The following is a 23,189-nucleotide window of genomic DNA, read 5'->3' on the forward strand; positions in this document are numbered from 1 at the left end:
TAATCCCTCTCTTTAAACACACTATAATAGTATGGTTTACTATATTGTGACCTAATCCATAAATTAGAGCATTTTATGTTTTGATCACCTTTTCTCCCAATTTGGAATGCCCAATTCCCACTACTTCTTAGTAGGTCCTCGTGATGGTGCTGTTACTCACCTCAATCCTGGTGGAGGAGGACAAGTCTCAGTTGCTTCCGCTTCTGAGACCTTCAATCTGCACATTTTATCACGCTCGCTCTGCATGACACCGCGGAGACTCACAGCATAGTAGGCTCATGCTACTCTCCTTGATCCATGGACAACTTGCCACGCGCCCCATTGAGAGCGAGAACCACTAATCGCGACCACGAGGAGGTTACCCCATGTGACTTTAGTTTCCCTAGGAAATGGTCCAATTTGTTTGCTCAGGAGACCTGGCTGGAGTCACTCAGCACGCCCTGGATTCGAATTCGCAACTCCAGGGGTTATAGTCAGCATAAATACTCACTGAGCTATTCAGGCCCACAAACATTTTTTGTTCATTAAACATTAATAATATATAAGTTAAAATGCTCACTATTTGGCAAGTATTGCATGAAAGTCGCTTTTATTCATGTTGTTATAACTACATATAAAGGGTTATAAATACATGATTTTTAATGGATTTTTAAATTACTTACTGTATTAGTCATTAATGGAGACCTTTATAAACCCTTATAGTGGGAACTTTCAAGTAAATTGTTACTGCATTTTAATTTTGAACTCTTTGTTTAACCAAGGCAGGATGCTTCATCAGGAAGTGCGTAGAGGATGTTGTTCCAACCAAAACAATACGGATATACCCCAACCAGAAACCATGGGTTAACGGCGATGTTCGCAAGGCACTCAATGCGCGGACCTCCGCTTTTAATTCTCCTAACACGGAGGAGCGTAAACAAGCAAGTTATGCCCTCCGTAACACCATCAGTGCAGTCAAACGCCAGTACAGGCACAAGCTTGAAGGTCAGTTCAACATCACTGACTCTAGAAGTATGTGGCAGGGAATTAACATCATCACGGACTACAAACGGAATAAAGACTCCGCCGTGAACACCGCTGCATCTCTCCGGGACGAACTTAATACATGTTATGCTCGTTTTGAGGACAATAACACCGCCCTCGCGGAGAGAGTATTCGCGGCTGACGCTACAGAGGTTGGCTCAATCTCCGTCTCTGTTGTAGATGTAACCCGATCCTTCCGACGGGTGAACATCCATAAAGCCGCGGGTCCAGACGGCATTCCGGGCCGCGTCATCAGAGCGTGCGCGAATCAACTGGCTAGTGTTTTTACGGACATTTTCAATCTGTCCCTCTCCCTGTCTGTAGTCCCCACATGCTTCAAAACATCAACCATTGTGCCTGTACCGAAGCAAGCCACAATCACTTGCTTAAATGACTGGCGTCCTGTTGCTCTGACCCCCATCATCAGCAAATGCTTTGAAAGGTTAATCAGAGATTACATCTGCTCTGTTCTGCCCACCTCTTTGGACCCATTGCAGTTTGCCTACCGTAACAACCGCTCCACTGATGATGCCATTGCATATACACTACACACTGCTCTCTCCCATCTGGAAAAAAGGAACACGTGAGAATGCTGTTTGTAGACTACAGCTCAGCATTCAACACCATAGTGCCCTCCAAGCTTGATATGAAACTCCGGGCTCTGGGCTTAAACAGCTCGCTGTGCAGCTGGATCCTGGATTTCCTGTCAGGCAGACGTCAGGTGGTTAGAATGGGCAGCAACACCTCCTCATCACTGACCCTCAACACTGGAGCCCCGCAGGGCTGTGTTCTTAGCCCTCTCCTGTATTCCCTATACACGCATGACTGTGTGGCAACACATAGCTCCAATGCCATCATTAAGTTTGCTGACGATACGACGTTGGTAGGTCTGATCACTGACAATGATGAAAGAGCCTACAGAGAGGAGGTGCACACTCTGACACGCTGGTGTCAGGAGCACAACCTCTCCCTCAACGTCAGTAAAACCAAGGAGCTTGTAGTGGACTTCAGGAGAAAAGACAGAGTGCACAGCCCAATCACCATTAACGGAGCACCGGTAGAGAGAGTCAGCAGTTTCAAGTTCCTCGGTGTCCACGTTACTGAGGAACTCACATGGTCCGTCCACACTGAGGCCGTTGTGAAGAAGGCTCACCAGCGCCTCTTCTTCCTGAGACGGCTGAGGAAGTTTGGAATGAACCACCACATCCTCACACGGTTCTACACTAGTACTGTAGAGAGCATCCTGACTGGCTGCATCACTGCCTGGTACGGCAATAGCACCGCCCACAACTGCAAAGCCCTGCAAAGGGTGGTGCGAACTGTCAGAAACATCATCGGAGGTGAGCTTCCCTCCCTCCAGGACATATACACAAGGCGGTGTGTGAAAAAAGCTCGGAGGATCATCAGAGACTCCAGCCACCCAAGTCATGGTCTGTTCTCACTGCTACCATCAGGCAGGCGGTATCGGAGCATCAGGACCCGCACCAGCCAACTACATGACAGCTTCTTCCCCCAAGCAGTCAGACTGTTGAACAATTGATCGATCAGGATCAATAATTAGCACTGCACTTTATTAACCTATAATCTCACACTGGACTGTCAACATATTCTCCTCAATTCAACTACTTATATATATTTCATATACTCCCACTTATTGTATATTGTGTATTCTATATTGTGTGTATTGTTTACTGTGCATTGTATATAATTATTGTGTTGTGTAAGTATGTGTACATTTGATATGTAAATTGTTGTTGTGTAAGTATGTTGTTTATTGTAATTGGTATATGTCTCGTCACTGTCATGACTGCTATGTTGCTCGGAACTGCACACAAGAATTTCACCTACTGTTGCACTTGTGTACATGGTAGTGTGACAATAAAGTGATTTGATTTGATTCACTCTCCGAGATTTCTCTGATGTCCTATGAAAATATATATATAAAAAAAAAGGCAATGTATCAGCAGTCTCCAAATTTGACACTGATCAAGCAACAAATGCCTAGTTGGTTGATAAATGTATGAGGAACTGCAACATAAAACATGGTTTAAGTCAAATTGTTAGATACATAATCTGATACTCTTTCTGCCAAAAACACCATCCAAAGGTGTATTAAGCTGGTTCAGCACCCAGACCAAGCATTTTTTCAACAGGTCTTCCTGCTCTCCCAGTCTGGTCAATTGACAAGTGCCCAAAACCTAATCTAAAACAATCAAACTACACCATTCTGTACCAGTGGAAAGCAGATTGAATCAACAGCTAGGACCAGCAAACCACCTTAATCAGCAATGCGGACAGCTGATGTATATACATTGGCCTTTAACCTAAACGATTGTGTCATAAATTACAAACTTGAGGAGGAAAACACAATTGCTGAAGCAACTATGTTATTTGGTGGTGCTTCTATGGTGCTTACGGCTCACTTGTCAAGGTGCAGGCTCTTTAGGTCATTTGCAAGTGCATCGCAAATGTGAACATTTTTAAAGTAGTTGGTTATGTGAATAAAAATTATTTTTGTAGCACGCCTATAACTTCTGCATATATGTACATACTACGAGCCATGTAAAAAAACATTTTGCACAAATATAGGCATAGTAGCATGATTTTATGAGACCAGATTGTGCAAAACATGAAAAATCTGAGTATTAAGTCACCAAATCAAAAATATCAAGAATAAAATCAAGATGTCTTGTCATTTTGTGTCATGTGCCATTCTACCGAGACACGGTATATGATTCTGTGGATGAAACAATTACCTGCACTGCTTATAGGCAAAGTAATCCTATTGTCATAGGGATTAAATATATACATTTTTAATAATAATAAAAAAAGAACACAAAATAAATTTCCCCACCATTAAGTATTTGTGGACAGTCAATTTTCTTTTTAGACCCATTTTAGCAGTATGTAGGTTTTAAATGGTGGATAAACTGCAATTTTATCAAGCCACAGCACTGTAGATACAGATTGTCCTGTGACATCTGATTCTGAAGTGTTCTGAATGTGATACTCAATGTCGTGTACATTGAGTATCACCTGAATTTAAGATGCTAATAATGCACTTAGCATTGTCTCAATGTAGTCTGATTTAAAGGAATAGTTCACTCTAAAATTAACATTCTGTCAAGCAACGTAAATGTATCAGAAATGTAGTCCATTTGACTTCAAAACCACATTTCAAGTCTTCTGAAGAATATGATCACTTTGTGTGAGCAATAGACCAAAATTGAAAACTTTTAATTAAATGTTTATGGCACTTTTTTGTCATTTTGGAGCTTGACTATACCTTTCCACTTTTATTTTATGGGAATTTCATACAGATTTGGAACCACATGGGACAGAGTATGATGACAGATTTTTCATTTAAGGGTGATCTATTACTTTAAATATGCTAAAAATACTCCATAGTCAGATCTTAGGAGAGGTTTTCATGCCTTTATTCAATCATCACATCATATCTCTGTGCTTTTCCTCTGGCTCTGACAATTAGGCCAACTGTCATCAAACTCAATTCTCTGAACACAAATGTGTTTGATAGAGCCTTTGGCTCCAAGCATGAAGTCAGCGGAGAGGTCATTTTCGAGAATGTGAAAGGTTGCATCTTCCCCCGCAGGCCTAAGGGCAGGTCAGCACTCCCTAGTGCAAGGTCATCTCAGACCAATAATGAGTTGGTCAGTTAGGGGCCACATAGCTATGGATGATTAAAAACATAGTTTACAAAAGAGTTTCAGACAGCTTTTTAGAGGCATTGTAGTGTTAGTCAAATTGGATTACTAAAAAGCTGTAGTATGAAATTGATCAATGCTATTTGAATTATGATGACATTAAAGTGTCTTTAAGAATGTAAATGCCTTTTGTGGGTATAGATGTTCGGCACTATGTTAGGCACTAGCATGTACCATACAAAGGAACTATTGTCAACACATCCACATGACAGAGGTGTTTACATGAGTCACATGTATTCAGGTGGTAAGGTCTTTACTTTGGCGTTGAGAGCGTGCTTCCAAACCATTCATGCCATTCATGCCTATGAAATATAATTTCCATCTTTGCTTTAAAATAAGTCATTTATTTTTCTATTTTGCATTTCTAGAGATCACTCAGAAATATGCTACTGGCTTGGAAAAGCTGTGTCTTGGCTTCCTAGAGACAGCTTTATTTATTTATTGCGTGGAAGCTCTGTCCCAAATTGGAAAGTTGTTAGCATGCTACGTTTTCCTTTAACATAATCTCTTGTGGAAATATCAAAGTGAACTGGGTTTCACAGAAAACAGACCATTCTCCATTCTACCTCTCAAACATCCCATTCATACTTGCAAGAACCTGTCAACTGAGGTGGTCAGGGTTCCTGCCAAAATTCAAGCTTCCCCTTAAATTCATCTTCTTATTTAGTGTGGTTTATTTGCACAAAGTGTCTGCATTGTTTTGCACCCAATGCACTAAAGAAATTGAGCAAATTAGGTAATTGGACAAAGACACCAAAAAATATAGTGCTGAACCCAATTTGTACAGAGCTCATCCCAATGTTACCGGATTATCATAAGCCCTATTGAGATTTAATCTTGTACAGACTGTGAATTAAATATATCTATAATAAAATGGTCTCTTGTGAAAATTCTTGATATCAGCAATGGAATCACTACTAGTAAAAATGCAATTTTTTATATCAGTAATTAGATTTGCACTAGTAAAAAAAAAAAAAATCTAATAAAAAAAGGACATCACTCGCAGAAATACATATTTTTTATTTCTGTAACTGCATTTACAGTAATAGAATTTCACAATGATCTTTCATTCACTCAAAGCACAATTACAGATATCTATAATTAATTTCTTAATAGTTGGAACTCAAAATACACATATCAGTTTAATTATGTATAAGTAAAAAAATAAAACTTTTTTAAATAAATAATTTAATTGTAACTACTGCAAATGTCTATTCCTGCTATCAACAATTGAATTAAAATTTGTAAAAAATTTCATTTGAGATATCTATGTACTGTAATGTGATTGAAACTAGTAAGTACGCCTTTTAAGATATAAATTACTCTTCAATTACTCTTCAATGTAATATTAGAAATCTAGAGATCTGAAATATTCTATTTAAAAATACAGATATCAAAAATAAAAAATAAATACAAAAATGTTATTGGTTCCTACAGTAAATAAAGAAAAGAAAAACATATATACATAGAATCAACATTTAATTCCCCACAATTACCCCGCCCTGACCCTCAACAAACCTTTCTGTGGTCACACATGAGTATATACACAAAAAAGGCAAACAAACAAATATATATATATATATATATATATATATATATATATATATATATATATATATATATATATATATAAATAAATACAATTATTATTTAAATACTTTTTAAACACGATTAACAATCCTATTTTATCTAATTACACAATTTACACATTATAAACATTACATTTTTATCATCTTTTAATGCCTGATCTTCTGTAAAGCTGCTTTGAAACGATGTGTGTTGTGAAAGGCGCTATACAAATAAAATTTACTTGACTTGAGTATATATATATATATATATATATATATATATATATATAAATAAGAAAAATATATATATAAAATAAGTAAAATAACATAAAAATAAGTCATTAAATAATAATTGTATTAATAAACCCAGTGAGCAAGCTGAAGGCGACTGTGGAGCAAGGAACAAAAATCTTCATTAGATGTTGATTAATGGAGTAAAATAACCTTGGAAGAAACCAGACTCACTGTGGGGGCCAGTTCCCCTCTGGATAACATCATGAATATAATGTAAATATTACTTATGTATAGTTAAAGTCATGGTTTAAAATTATTAAACTAAGTAAGTGTTAAGGGTCAGTGTTTAAACATCGATTTAGTTTGAACTGAAAGATTAATGACTAATGTCTTTGAAGTCCATCCTGGATTACATTTACATTTATGCATTTGGCAGATGCTTTTATCCAAAGTGACTTACAGTGTACTTATTACAGAGACAATCCCCCCGGAGCAACCTGGAGTTAAGTGCCTTGCTCAAGGACACAATGGTGGTGGCTGTGGGGATCGAACCAGTGACCTTCTGATTAACAGTTATGTGCTTTAGCCCACAACACCACCACCATTCCACAAACTTTAACTGGAGAAGTTCACATAGATGCAATTGTCCTTTTAAATTGGCTGATGAAGGCTTTTGTTGGCAATTGATAGTCTATGTATTCCATTTCAAGATTGTAGTCCATCATTAGACTGAGTTGATGCGGGCAGAGATCAGTGATGTGAAATGCAGTTCAACCTGGCCGGTAATTTCTTTGAGGTTTGGTGTGGTCCATCCTAAATCCAAGGTTCAGACAATTGCATATGAAGTATCCCATGTCTTATGGTTGGCATCAGTTCATACTCTGATGTCTGAAGTGATATTTGGCTGGCACGGGCTGCATTTAGTCATCATCATTCAGCAACACATAGCAATGGAGTCCAACACAAAGCAGGAATGGTGCTGGATCCAGCCGGTTCTGGTGACCTCAGGATAGGAGTCCTGAGGTTGAGACAGGGAAACAAATAAAATAATATATGCATAGATGCCAATGACCTTTTTCAAAAGCAGAAATCACCATTCCCAGAGTATCTGCTGCTTTAGGGGAGTGTTTGCTACTCCCAAAAATAGTACACAGCAGGTGGCTCAGCTGTAAATACCTATAAAACTGAGATCTGGGAATCCCAAAATGTTGAACAAAATTTTCAAAAGATCTCAACACTCCACTCTCATTTAGGTCAAGTGTATTAATCTCTCTCACAATCCACTCTGACCTGTCAGATGTAAGAATTATGCAATGTCAGAATCAAACACTGGACACCTTTGTCCATGCCGAGTGCAATATTTAGTTTAATAGAAAGGCTTTGCAATGGCGAACTAGGGGCAAGAACTTCCTGTTCAATACAAAACCAGGGAGGGGCTCTCTCAGGTGGAAGTGACACTGAGCAAAATGTCTGAGACCAAATGCATAATAATAAAACAAAATCTTGGGTAGGCCTAGCCCACCTTTGTCAATCGGCCTATTTAACTTATTGAAATGTAATCTGGGACGTTTTCAATTCCAAATAAAGGACTTCGCTATGCTATCAAATCACTTGAAATATGAGAGGGGGACAGCTACAGGGAGCTATTGTAGCAGGTAGCTGAATTTTGGAATACAATTCATTTTAATAACATTAACCTTCCCAATCATAGATAAATGTAATGAAGCCCACCTGCCCACATCACTCAAAAAACTTTTTATTAACTGGTCAAAATAAACTCTTAACTAAATCACACAAATTTGCTGGGAATAAAATGCCCAAATACTTAATGCCATTGGATGACACCCGTCTGAAAAGCCGTCACTGGGCAGTACTCTGTCAGAGCCAAAGCTTCGGATTTAGACCAACTGACTCTGTAACCTGAGAACTTAGAAAAGGAATTCATAATTCTGTGGAGGCAAGGCATAGATCTAGTGGGGTCGGAGATGAATAATAAATTGTCATATGCATACAGCAAAAGCTTATCCGCCATACCTCCCGCCACTACCCATGGAAAACCATCTTCCTTTCTTATTGTGGCTGCTAATGATTCCAGGGCAAAAAAGAACAATAATGGAGAAAAAGAGCAACCCTGCTGGGTGCCCCTATCCAGAGTAAAATAATCTGAATTGATTTGAATTAATACATCTAAATACATCTACAATACATTTTTGTACCGCTGTTACAGGGTGTCTAAAAAGTAACTTAATCCATCCAATAAAAGTATTCCCAAACAAAAATATTTCCAAAATCTTAAAAAGATAATCCCATTATACCATATCAAACCCATTTTTGCCGTCAAGTGAGATGGCAGTGACCGGTGTGTGTGATTATTTGCCACTGACCACATTATATTGATGCCTAAAGTTATCAGAAGAGCTACAGCCCTGAATAAACCCCACCTGATCTATATGTATAATAGATATCATAACTTTACTTAATCGGTTAGCCAGAATTGTTTACAATTTTTTTACATCTAGCTTGATCAGGGAAATTGGACAGTAACTCTTACACAGGCTTGGATCTTTGTCCTTTTTAAGAATCAGACTGATCCAGGCTTGTGTCATGATTGGCGGAATCTTTCCATTCTTTAATGATTACGAAAAAACTTCTAACAAAAGTGGAGCCAATTCTGTAGCATAATATCTAAAACAATAAGCAGCAAAGCCGTTTGGCCCAGGAACCTTGCCTGTTCACAAGGCCTTAATTACCTCGTCAAGCTCTTCCAAGGTAATCTCAGAATCAAGAATTTGTTTTGCTCTGTCGTCAGTTTAGGGAGTTCTTATGGTTCCACAAAGTTTCTAATATCTACATCAGTAGACATAGATGTGGAACTATAGAGATCAAGATATAATTCTTTAAAAGCATTGTTAAATCAATAAATGTTTTACCACCAGCAGATTTCACTGAAGGAATGGTAGAAAAATACTCTGTCTGCTTTATATATCTAGCCAAAAGCTTTCCTGCTTTGTCCCCCGACTCAAAGTATGACAGTCTTGCCCTGAATAGCCAAAACTCCACCTTCTGTGAAAAAATGGTATTATATCTATATTTCAATCGGGTCAATGCTCTGAGGCTATCAGATGACATTTGGCACTTCAACTCTGCCTCACCAGTTTCTTTCTTTTGATATTCTCCCCTTTTTTTCTCCCCAATTTGGAATGTCCAATTCCCAATGCGAAAGTCCTCAAGGTGGTGTATTTACTCAATCCAGGTGGTGGAGGATGAATCTCAGTTGCCTCCATGTCTGAGACCATCTTATTGTGTGGTTTGTCGAGCGCATTACCGTGGAGACAAAGCGTGCATGGAGGCTTCACACCATCCACTGCAGCATTAACGCACATCTCACCACGCACCCCACCGAGAGCGAGAACCACATCATAGCGACCACGAGGAGGTTACCCCATGTGTCTCTACCCTCCCTAGGAATTGGACCAATTTGGTTGCTTAGGAGACCTGGCTGGAGTCACTCAGTGGTAGTCAGCGTCTTTACTGACTGAGCTACCCAGGCCCCTTGGCACTTTTAATATTCCCTTCCAACTAAACAAGTTCTTGTGATTTGGATTTTTTGATAAATAAGGCATACTGTATGATCCAACCTCTAAGAACCGCCTTAAGTGCCTCCCAAGTCACACCCATAGAGGATACTGAGGACCAGTTGGTCTCAATATAAACATTGATTTAGCCTTAAACATTTATTGGAATTCAGGATTTTGCAAAAGGGATACATTAAGCGCCAACTATATGATTTATTTTTCTCAGTATATGGCAACATCTCTAAACTCAACAGGGAGTGATCTGATACTAAGATGTTTCCAATTGAGCAATCACCAACAGATGAAATGAGGGACTTATTTCTATTATTTTCTAAAAAGAATCTATTCTAGAATACATTTTATGGACAGATGAAAAGAATCCCTACGAGATGGGTTCAGTCTCCAAATATCTATTCGATTTTTACACATCCTGTCAATGTTTCTTTAGGAGGCTTACGTTTGCTTCACTATGATCAAGGATTGAGTCCATCAATAGATTAAAGTCTCCTCCCAATATTATATCCTGAGGGATGCCAGTGGCTTGCAACATTCCTTCAAGATCTATAAAAAAGCCTTGATCATCAGCGTAAACATTAGCCAAAATCAATATTTGCCCATGAATTTCTGCTAAAACAATAATGACTCTTCCAATTTATCTTTAGTCTGTTTGAGACATTTGAATTGTAGATGCTTACTTATTAGTGGAATGGCTCCCCTGCTCTTACTTGGGCCAGAACTAAAGAAAACATTTCCACTCCATTTCTTCCAAAAATGTTCAGGTTCCTGAGGTGAAAGATGCGTTTCTTGAAGAAACACTATATCATATTTTTATGTTTAAGAAATTAAATAACCTTTCTTCTTTTTATGGGGTGCCCCAACCCATTCACATTCCACATGGAGAGAGACAATCCACTCATATTAATGTTTGACATTTTGACATATTAGAAAAAATAGAATGTGTGTCAAAAATACAATTATAAAGACCACATTCTAACTTTAGTGCAACAATCAATCCCCAAACTTTCCCCCGAACCAAACAAACGGAAAAAAGATAAACTTGAGCATTAACCCAGCGCACGACACGCCAACCGGCATCCATCCCTCTGAACTCAAACAGTCCATGTATGCCTACGAGAGTCCCCGTGACAAATTTGCCATCGGATTGCTCAAGTCTGGTGTTTCTATACAAATTTTGTGAGACAGAATTACACAACAGAAGATAATCTATAAAACCAACTCCAGCAAATAGGCAGAATTAAACACACAGAACATGTAGATTCATCCACATAACTATCCCGAAGGTCAAGTGAATGTTCAGTGAGTTAGGCCCACTCTGCTGCAACGTGAGTTCCACAAAATAACTTACTCCATTGACTTTATGAAAGTCAATGCTTGCTGGGGACATCCTTAGCATCTATTCTCAATTTGGCCAGAAACATCAGTGCAAAAGCAACCTTCCATAGATGTGCATCCCTTGAATCGATCATGTTTTCTCTTGTCGAATTTACAAATTCTGGGAACAAGAAAATGTTGTGGTTCTTCCAAGAGAGCCTTCCTTTACTCACCTCACTTAACACAAGATCTTTATTGGATGATCTCCGAAATTTTTCCAGAATTGATCGGGGCCTCTCTCCCTCAGCAGATCTCCGAGCCGGAACTCTGTGAGCTCACACAATTTCCAGCTCATGACCTGTTATGTTGAGCAGACTCGGAAAGAGCCCATCAAGAAATTCCACCATATTCTGACCCTCTGTTTGCTGAGGAATTCCAACAATTCATATGTTATTCCACCGGTTACAATTCTCCAAATTTTCCAACTTTTCCCAGACATGCTCCTTGGTCGCTAGCGGATTAGCAGCTAATTCCCGATGACTTCAAACAATTGATCTGTTTCACAGCATCCGCCACTCTTGTAAACATCTCAGTGAATTTTGACTCCTGGCAGTGATTGATCGACGTATTACAGCAAGCTCCTCCAAGTCAGCAGCGACCTTCATTAGCATTGCCAACACGTTCATCAATTGTTGCTGAATTTGCTTCACCTCAAATCAACTCCCGGACTTGTGGCCTGCTGCTCTGATCTTCTGTTCGAGCACGTAAGTGTCTTTTTTACAATGTTTTTTATCCCCTTTTCTCCCAATTTGGAATGCCCAATTCCCACTACTTAGTATGTCCTCGTGGTGGCACGGTTACTCACCTCTATCAGGGTGGTGGATGACAAGTCTCAGTTCCCTCTGCTTCTGAGACCGCCAATCCATGCATCTTACCAAGTGGCTCGTTGTGCATGACATTGCAGAGACTCTGCATGCGGAGGCTCATTCTACTCTCCGCAATCCACGCACAACTTGCCACATGCCCCATTGAGAGCCAGACCCACTAATCATGACCACGAGGAGGTTTCCCCAAATGACTATACCCTCCCTAACTGGGCCAATTTAGGAGGGCTTAGGAGACCTGGCTGGAGTCACTCATCACGCCCTGGATTCAAACTCGGAACTCTAGGTGTGGTAGTCAGCGTCAATACTCGCTGAGCTACACAGGCCCCCACGTAAGTGTCTTTTAATGTCTCCAGTCAATTTGTGTCTTTTAATGTCTCCAGTAAGTCAATTCTTTGATATATTGTCTTCATAGAACAGTTAAGAATCAGGGAGTATTGAATCTCACCGGTTAATGACACAAAAAGTATTAAAACTAGCAAAGTGTGCAGAGCTTGCCTTTCACATGTCCGAACCAAGCATGGTATCACGCGACTCTCCAAAATTACTATTTTTAACAGTAAGAAGAATATACTCTAGCTAATATGTGAAATTATCATTTTTACTAGTAATATATTAATTAAATATATCTATCTATACATTTTTTTAAACAGGATTGAACAATAGATCATTGTAAAATTATACTAGTGAAAATTCAGATCTCAAAATGATGGCTTTTACTTGTTCAATCAAAATCAAAAATGTTATTTTGATATCAAGAATGTGTTTTTCCATGAGTAATAACATAATTATTTTTCTATTTTATTTTATTTCTATATTTTATATATATATATATATATATATATATATATATATATATATATATATATATATATATATATTATTTTATAAAATTTATAGGGCAAACTTAATTACTGATTTCTTAAATGTGCATTGTCACAATTAATTATAAATATCCATAATTCTTATCCTGCACATTATTAAAAGGAAATTTGGCTTGCCATAGACCCTAAGGTGCTATTTGTGGAGGAATGGGAAGACAACCACAATTTGACATATGTTACTAGATTTGGGTGGGTTTCCCGTACAACAATGTAAATCACTGCAAAACCACAATAGAAATTAAATTGCTAGTCAGGACTGTTTCCTGAAACTGTTGTAACTATGTTGGACATCCATTGTTTGAACCACATTGGTTAAGCTGTCATTAATGACATTACTCAGGTGGTGGAGTAATGACTTCGGCAAATATTAAATTCTAAAAGCTCATTTACACCTACATCAGAAGAGATTAATGCAAGAAAGTTGCTGAAGACACGAAAGCGGCATACACTTTGTAATGAGATGGATGGGTTTCCCTCTACAGCATATTAGACTTCGATGTTCCCCAATGCACTTGAGCACATGCACATGTACACTCTTCAAAAAAATATTAACGTCACTTATGCGTTAACATAAACACATAAAAGTCATGTGTGATAAGGCGCTTTCTCTTAACAGGCTTTACAAGGCTGCAAACATGTTTACGTGGCATTTCACAATGCTGCTTTCTGCAAAATCCCAAGTAAATCGTTTTCTAAAGTACTTCTAAACAGGGCCAAATATTGAAAGTATGAAAGATATATATGGAATGGAAGATATAGAAGCCTCAGCCATGTCAAATGATGTCCACATGATACTGTTTGCGAATGTTCGTTGAAACTAAGGATTCAGGAAACACCAAATCATTGAACTATGTTGGTAATGATGGAACTTGCGACTATAGTCTGCTAATGATACTTTTGGGAAATGCACCCATGTACAGCATTGCTCCTCCAATGAGATCTATACAGTTGAATCAGCTCTATAAAATGCTAAACACTCCTCTTCAAGATTTTCTTTCTACATTTAAAGAAGTAGTACTGTTGTGATCAACAGGTAGACAAATGGCAGAGAGTTTTGTAAATTAACCACGATCCATAAGTCTAATTTACATAGAAAGGAGACCACTTTAAAAACACTGGTTAGTGAATAAGATGCAAGTTTTTGGGCACAAAAATGGCACAACTTCAGGCTCGACAAAAGCTCAGACACAAGGCTCTAGGCCCAACTCTATAATCTGTGATTTGAACACCACATCTCTTTCTTAAACCAAGTTAAGCTAATTGAACAGCAGCAATTTGGAGTTCCTGACACCCGTTTGTTAAGCCTCATGTCTTTGCTCAGTACTAAGAGTCAGCAAATCTGGGAAGAGTCCCTTGTATTCTCTCCTTTCGTTCATTTCAGTAATGTCCGGCCTCAAGCCTTCTGGCTTCTCACAGCGGATGGATGCAAAAAGGACTGGCGACATAGCAAATTACCACTCTGTGTTTATGCAACAAAGTGTCTGTACAACTACCCTGTACAATATCCTGCACTGATGCAAAAACTCAAAGGTCTGGAAATTTGAAGTATAGTGCAAAGCGGCATGGGTCCCTTTCTTCTTGCCAACAAAAACAACAATTACAAGCAACTCAGACAGCCAAACTATGAAATAGGGCCTTGTCGCTAAGAAAGGCTAGCATTTAGGGACATTGTTCGGCAAGGGAAATAAGCTTTTATAAAAAAAATTTGGTCAGCGAGCCATGCCCATAAGGTTTGCAGGGTCCAGAATTCAGCTTCTTATTAATATTCACTGATGCTCCAACGAGGTCAAAAGCAGGATACCCGTGTTAATTGCACTGCTCTGTTGGATCCCCCCCGACATCTGGCTTTTCCTGAGAAGCTGGAAAACGTCTTTAATATTCTCATGACAGTCAAGAGGACATATGGAAAACATTGTAATACCTTAATCTGCAATGCTTATAAAGAGGGAGAGAGAGAGAGGCAGGGAGATATACGCTTGGCTATCTAATTTGTAACTTTCAGAAATTCTTCTGAGTACCCAGATGGCCTGCAAGGCTGGAGACTCTTCAATACACATCATACGCTAATTTTCCACACCTGCCATCAACCAGCAAGTCAGAACAGCTGCTGGGAATAGGCCATCCACTGAGTTAAAGGAATAGTCCACTCAAAAATGACAGTTTTCAATTGCCAAATCACAAAAAGCACCATAAAAGGAATCCATATGACATGCACTATATTACAAGTTTTCTAAAGATACAGTACATGACAACTTGTTGTAACAAACAGATGCATTGTTGTGGCCTGATATTGGCCTCTGAGTGGACTATAAGCTTCATCTACTAGGTGTTGGAAAGCTGAGATCGGTAGTCTGGAACAGATTTTGCCAATGATTTGTTTATCATGTTTTTTCTGCTGGACTTTATATTTTGTTCTGAACATCGTGACATAACATTGGATTATTTACCCAAGCAAGCTCACAGACAAGTAGAGATTGGCTCATTTTGAAGAAAACAATCTAAGGTAAAAGCTAATTAGTTCTTACAGAAGCAGCTATCAGAGCAGACCTGAGATGTTTTTGTATTTGAAAAACTTTTGTATTCATGTCCATATTACTATATTATTACCACAAGGTGGAGCTAATTTGCCACACAGAGGATTCAGGTCTTGTTATTGTTATGTAACATAAATAAAAAAAAAAAGTGATAGAGTTCTGTGAAAAGTTCAGATATTAAGCTTTCAAATGGTATGTGCCCACGGACCACAGAGTTTAAGGGGTTAAATGATACACTAAAACGCTGACTAAGTAATTTACTGCCTGGGCAGCAAGGCAGTTGCCTTCAGTTTTGGACATGTTTCATAAATTCATGGATTCATATTAGCAGTTTGGCAAAGATAATTCAAGAAGAGTAGGCCGATGTCTAATCCTGTGCTGAGCAACATTTTCTGGGTGTTTGGTTTAGAGCTTCAACAAAAGTGCAGACGTGCAAGACCAACCCAAAATACATAATTCATTCTCATATGGAGGCCAGACACTTGTGGTCTGCTGTAAAAATGCTTTTATTCCCACACCCTGTTGAATTTCTACAATTACTCTGATTATGGACATTGTGCAATCCAAACTGACTCTGAGAAAGTTCAGAGACAAGAGGAGCATTTACAGGTGATTATTTTTTCATATGTGTGAGCCTTATTTATCCAGAACCACAAGAAGACTGGGGCATTGTACTCAAGGTTAAACCAGAGTGCCTCTGCGTGATTAAAATTGAATTATTACATCGCCTTAAGTTCAAATCTCCCATTTGCCAAAACCGAGTATCTTTCACATTAGGAAATCTGGTTTTGGGAGCGAGAGCGCTGTCCCACCAGAGGTCATGTACAATTGTTCTTTGATGTTTTGTGTTATCCCATGCAATGAGGGATCACATTCAACCTTGAATGGACATATTTCTTACATTAAAATGAATCTGCTCATTTACCCTCATGTTTTCTTTTATATGCCAATAAAACTGTGGGTAAAATTACCGTATAATCATATCCTGGTTCCAATAGTCCCTGGTTAGATAGGACTTCCAAGAAAAATGCAGCCAAACAGAAGGTACAGGTGCTCCATAATGTACCAGATATTCTGCGTATGCCAATCTCCGGGTAATAGAATAACAAAAAATGGCTCAGAATGCCTTCAAATAATGGACACTATTGGTTAAACCCCCTAGTCTCATAGGTTGGTATTAACGGGTCTTTTTCATTTTGTGTTTTGGCAGATGGGGGTTTCTGTGGTTGACTCTTCAGTTGCAGGCCTGGGAGGCTGCCCGTATGCCAAGGGAGCGTCTGGCAATGTTTCTACAGAAGATGTTCTATATATGCTACATGGCCTTGGAATTGAAACTGTAAGTCAACATTTTCAATATTATCCACAAAGAATGTTTCAGTAATATAATGTGTTGGCAAACATTCTTCTGGATACACTTAGACTAGACTTTTAGCAAAATGGTTATTGACAAATAAGGATGTCCGAGGTGCTAAAAATGAGAAATATAAAAAAGAAAATTGGTTTAAAACACACAAGTTTATGTGTGCAGTCTTTTTGTCAGTTTTCTGAAAAACATGTTTGTATTCTCTCCAAAAAAAGTATTCAATAAAGGATGTAACCACATATTCAGGATTGGGGGAGACCAAATGCAATAATTTAATAATCAACCATGGTTAAAAAAAAAACATCAGTAGAGCACTATTATGAATATTATGTCTATAGTGGTTACGGCCCTGGATTTAACCATCAAGTAAAATATATTAAAATACTTTCCTTGCACAACTTAAACATTCATTTAAAAATTTGTTTCAAATTATAACTATCATGAACAGTCACGAGGGTCTAAAAAGTTTTTTTTCTCAAACAAAATGGCAACCTACATTTTGGTGGACACAATTTTATATATATGTATATATATATATATATATATATATATATATATATATATATATATATATATATTAATAATATTTTCAAACATAATTGTTTCACAGCTTAATTTTAAAGTAATGTAAAAAGATTATTCTGCACTACTCATGCCAAAAACAATTTTCTGAAGAATTTAAGCTTTTAATGTATTGAATGTAGATAATGTAATGAATAAATGTGATGTGACTTTGATATTTTGTACTGTCTCTGGATGGTTACACCATGTGATAATTTCTTTGACTGTGAAAACATCAACATTACTTTGAACTCAGTAATTGAAACATGTTCATCATAGAAGTGTGAATAGTATTTTTAAGGATTTTTACTTTAAGAAATGAGCCTCACATCATTGACCCGAATCAGTTCCATTACACAGTTTTTCAGTGTTGTCTTTGTTTTTATTTTTCATTTACACTGTCCCCTAAAGTATTTGGACACATTAGGAAACATGAGTTACACTTACAAATGTCTGGATATCAATGCGATACAAAATATCAAAACAAATGACATCTGCAACCAAACTATGCTAGATCTTTTCTCAGAACTAACTTTAATATTCTGAGCCAATTTTTAAAGGATTTTTAGTTATTCTATGATGTCAGTTCCCCTCAAGTTCATACAGGTCTCTTAGCTGAGTACCCACAGTTACAGTACATCACATTAACTTTGGACATGTTAAACTAACGTTTAACAACCAGAAAACGTCTGCCTACTTTTTCTTAATTTTGAATAATATATCTATTGTTTTATAATGTTAAACCTAACAAACATCTTTGTGACATGTTTTGCTAGAAAAGTGTTTGTGCCATCTTTCTTTTTTAAAAAGAATAACATATTCTGGAGTGTGATGAGCTTTGATATTTTGTTATAAATGTAGACAATCATTCATTTTTAAATATGTGGCATAAGTGTCGCTTTATTTTAAGTATCATACAGAACATTTGCATGGGTGTGTAGAGAGGGTGTTTGGGTATTAGTTGGTGAAATTGTTGATACCAGTCCTGATATACCTGATAGCCTATACTGGTGGCAGCACATTTACAGTAATTATGTTCTACAGTTTCACACACATCTCTATCCACACCCTTTAACTGTCTCTCCTTTTAACCCTCTCACAGACCACTAACCTCTGACCGAGTTTCTTTTGCTGTTGCGCCCCCTGGTGTCCATTTAGGTTGCTGCAGCTGAGCTGTGTGTGTGTGTGTGTGTGTGTGTGTGTGTGTGTGTGTGTGTGTGTGTGTGTGTGTGTGTGTGTGTGTGTGTGTGTGTGTGTGTGTGTGTGTGTGTGTTTCTGATGCAGGGGGTGGATCTGCTGAAAGTGATGGAGGCAGGGGAGTTCATCTGCCGAGCCTTAAACCGAACAACTAACTCCAAGGTCACCCAGGCCACTAGGAATACTTAGGTGTTTCTTTCTTTGAAGATACAGTGAGGACCAAAAATCAGTGAGGACTACATAGAAAATCTGTTTTTCATTCAAGACTTTAATTTAATGTTCCCTTTTTAAAGGGTTTATAAATGGGTTCATTAATGACTAATAAGTAATTTGCAAATGCTGTATAAGTCATTCATATGTGGTTATAAGCCCATTTTATTCATTTTGTTATAACATGTAACCAGGGTTGGGGGGGCTACTTTTAAAATGTATTCCACAACAGATTACAGAGTACATGCTGTAAAATGTACTCAAGGTCAGTAATGTATTCAAAATACTTTGGATTATTTATTCAGCACTGGTAGATTTTTTCACTTGTTTTGACTATAAGAACTCTGTCAGTACAGTAAGACAAAATACACATGTTAAAAATACATTCTCTGAAAAACTGAACATACCGTAATCTGTCCATTTTAGGGGTCAAGCCCTGAATCGGTAGTTTTCTTATTATTATTCTTCTGCCATGGGAGTCTATGTCAACCCATAGAAGCGTTCGCAGGGAAGTTATGACATTTTGCACACAGCTAGAGGACAGTCTGAACTGACAATACAGCAAATTTAGTTCCACCAATATGTCAAATTTTCACTTATGTTTACGCTAATAACTTTTGAAATGTAGCTCATGCATTTTGAATTTTAAGGAAACAAGTTTTTTCGCTACTCCTCCTACAATTTTTAAAGTGATCATAAGATAGAGCTACACAAAAGTTATCACTTTTTTCTTTGATGTTTGAAATAATTCCTGAGAAATGGCTTCACGAAGTTGACAGCGAGCACACCAAAATGGACTACATGCTGTATCTCCGCAACACTTTGATGGATTGTGACAAAACTTTGTATGTGTCATCGCCATGAGGTCACCTGCAGTGTTTCGCCACACTGCCCCCTACTGGTCAGGTGACTGCAAAAACTGCGATTTTGGCTTATAACTCTTGAACTCTTTGGCCAAAAATTAGTCAAACAATACCTAATTTTCCCATGTTGGCCATTTTGGGCCTTTTTTAATTTTGTTGCAAAATGCTGTATTTATGAACGCATTGGCATATCATTATGAAACTTTGTATGTGTCATCAAGACCATGCCCTGAAGATGCCTGAGAAGTTTGGATATGGCGCCACCATATATATTTATTTATTTTTTTACTTTGTGAGCTTATAACTTTTAGTGGCGTTGGTCTATTTTCACTGGACTGGTCTCTTTAAGATCGGGAGGACTTGCTGAGCGTAACAATAACATATTCGCTATGGTTCGCCTTAAAAGGCCACCTCGAAAATAGTTCCAAAAATGCTTTAGTGAACTGCTTCAAACCTGTTCATCTGATAGGAACAAAAATACCAAAATGAGAAGCGTCTTTAGTTCATATCTTATGTTATAAGAACATGGGAAAATTTTGCTTGGAATTGCCAAAAACAGGCAGATGAATTTTAAAAGTGGTCTCTGCTTTTACGTAAATTGATATAACTCTTAAGTGAAATGAGATATTTTCACCAAACTTGATACGCTTATATAAGGGCTGAACCTGAGAACACACAGAAAAAGTTGTGGGGTTTTGCCATTTGGTGGCACTTAAACAGGGAACAATATGAAAGTGGCTCTAAATATTGAAACATTGGTCTGTTTAATTTAAAAATGCATGCATTTGTCTTTGCATTCAGTGTCTTTTTGGGAGTTGCCATCATTGATCATGAGGACAGTTGCATATATTGAGAAACATGGCAGCCATTGGCCAATCATCAACAAATTTGACAGTGAGCACACCAAAATGGACTTGAGGCTGTATGTTTTCATTTTCGTGTCTTGTTAGATTGTGTGGGTCATGCAGATAACAATGATACCATGGTTGGCCATGATTTGATTTTATGTAAATGTTTTGTTGTTGCTATTACTCCTATAACATTTTCCCAATCAACATGAAATTGAAATCTGATGATTATTTACAGACCATGCCTGAAAATATTAGCAAATAGATTTTTGTTGTTTAGAATTGTTTCACAAACAAATTTAAAAAGAACCAAATTTATATATATATATATATATATATATATATATATATATATATATATATATATATATATATATAATACCAAAAGCTATTAAGGCTGTTGCCTTGCTCTGGGGGGTCGTTGTGAATTCTGGATGCCCTGTCGTAAACAATGGCTAAATGTGTTTGCTTAAAATATTTCAATCAATTAAACAAATAGTTTTCAATTAAGTTAGTGTCATGGAAATTGGATTAAACTAAATATTGCATAGATTTCTATAAATGTATTGCATATAACTCCAGAAAATCCTACAAAGTGCTTGAGAATACACAAAACATTGTATATTGTGCAATGTTGCACTTAACACCCTCTGCACAACCTTAAGTAAATGCTTTTTATCAATGTACAAATAGCCAAAAGAGCAAGCACTTTTGTTCTGTCGATGAGAGCGATTTTAAAGTGCAGCTAGGACACGCAAATAGAACAGCAATGTATCACGATGCATCTTTCGCTGCTCATGTTGCCGAGAATTGGCTTGACCCCATATAGTATTGTGTGGTATTGAGGCAGAGGCGTTTGGATCCATTTGCAGTAGTTTATTCACACATGCAGTAAGACAGAGAGAAGCAGACATGAACAGAGACAGGCTCAGATAAAGGGACAATCCAGTACTCGTAATCAGACACAGGCAAGGGTCAGGGCAGGCAGCAAAGGTTCACAGAGTCTATAGTCCAGGCAGAGATCTAAGGTCCAGATAATAACAGGAGACAGGGAATAACGCTTGTAATGTCTGCAGAGCAAAACAACACTTCGCAAAGTAACAATGAAAGGGACAGTCCAGATAAAGGGGAGATAATGATGAACAGGTGACGGTGATGAGGATGATCAGATAAACCAGGCAGGGATGGAGATAGATAATGACCAGAGGGAAAGATGGGAAGTGCAGTTCTAAAACTCCGGGGAGAGGGAGCGGATGAGACCAGAGGGAGGCGTAGCTGAGCGCTCCGTGACATATTGCTGCTTGCAGCTATATTAATCTTACTATAATAGTCTATTATATCTATATCACTATATAGCAAGTAGTCTACTTCATGAAAGTAATTCATTTAAGTGTTTTATTTTTTTTATAACCACACATCAATGATTTATAATGCATTTGCAAATTACATTTTTCATTAATGAACTGTATAAACCGTTTATATACCTTTTTACATCTGAACTTGTAAAAGCAAAGTTATAGTTTATAGTAAGAATACTTTAAAGCAAATGTTTTCCCTGCTGAAAAAAACTGCTCAAACCAGCCTAAACTGGCTTGCTGGTCTTAGCTCTCCTAAGCTGGTATCGTAAAGCTGGGGCTCAGCTGGTTTAATTGGTGGGTCTTCAAACCAGACCAGCTGAAAAGTGCTTAAAACACCTGTCAACAGAGCAGCATGACCAGGCTAGGAAACCACCTAAGACCAGCAAACCAATTTAGGCTGGTTTAGGATGATTTTTTCAGCAGGGAAAGAAAATGTATGATGTAAAACGAAGGAATGTTTTAACATTCTGCAATATTTCTAGGTCACTAGAACTGACCATGCCAAAAGTGCTGTAAGTAATGTTAACTGTTTTTCCACTATTTAGCTGCTGAATTAGACATGCCCACTCTTTCCAAAACCTGCCCTCCAAAGACACTGTTGTATCAGAGACTGAGATATACATTTTTACTCAAAATAGCTGATGTGATAATGTAATATGTAATGAAACTTGTGGCAAAACAGAAGCATTTCCATTTTTGATGCAGTATTTAATGAAACTTGTGGCAAAACAGAAGCATTTCCATTTTTGATGCAGTATTTAAATTAATAATATTTATAATATACATTATTTTGCCTATAAAAGGAAACATTGAAGAGCCTTTCACACCAATCACAAGGTTCCATTCCTCTTGTAGCTTCTATCAAACCGAGAAAAGTAACTAAAAATAGCCAAGATATGTTCTCCATTTGTAAAGAACGTGAGACCGATAACTCCCTTGTGTAAGTGAGAGAAATACATTTTCATTCCTCACTGACTCATGTCCAGCTAAATGCAGTTACAGAGGTCACTCACAGCAGGTGTAAAGTTGT

At 37.8% G+C, this 23,189-nt stretch overlaps 1 protein-coding gene across 2 annotated transcripts in view; it reads left to right on the forward strand.

The window, feature by feature from the left end:
- Positions 1-19,197, forward strand: part of LOC127660474 (3-hydroxy-3-methylglutaryl-CoA lyase, cytoplasmic) — a 76,555-nt gene extending 57,358 nt beyond the window's left edge. For both annotated transcript variants that reach the window (XM_052150735.1, XM_052150736.1), the window contains 2 exons: positions 16,970-17,095; positions 18,968-19,197. In XM_052150735.1, coding sequence (XP_052006695.1) covers positions 16,970-17,095; positions 18,968-19,069 — 228 coding nt within the window. In that variant the 3' untranslated portion in view covers positions 19,070-19,197. The remainder of the gene's footprint in view (positions 1-16,969; positions 17,096-18,967) is intronic.
- The last annotated feature ends 3,992 nt before the right edge of the window (positions 19,198-23,189 follow it).

Source organism: Xyrauchen texanus, chromosome 20 (assembly GCF_025860055.1).
Source record: "Xyrauchen texanus isolate HMW12.3.18 chromosome 20, RBS_HiC_50CHRs, whole genome shotgun sequence".
Classification (NCBI taxonomy): Eukaryota; Metazoa; Chordata; class Actinopteri; order Cypriniformes; family Catostomidae; genus Xyrauchen; species Xyrauchen texanus.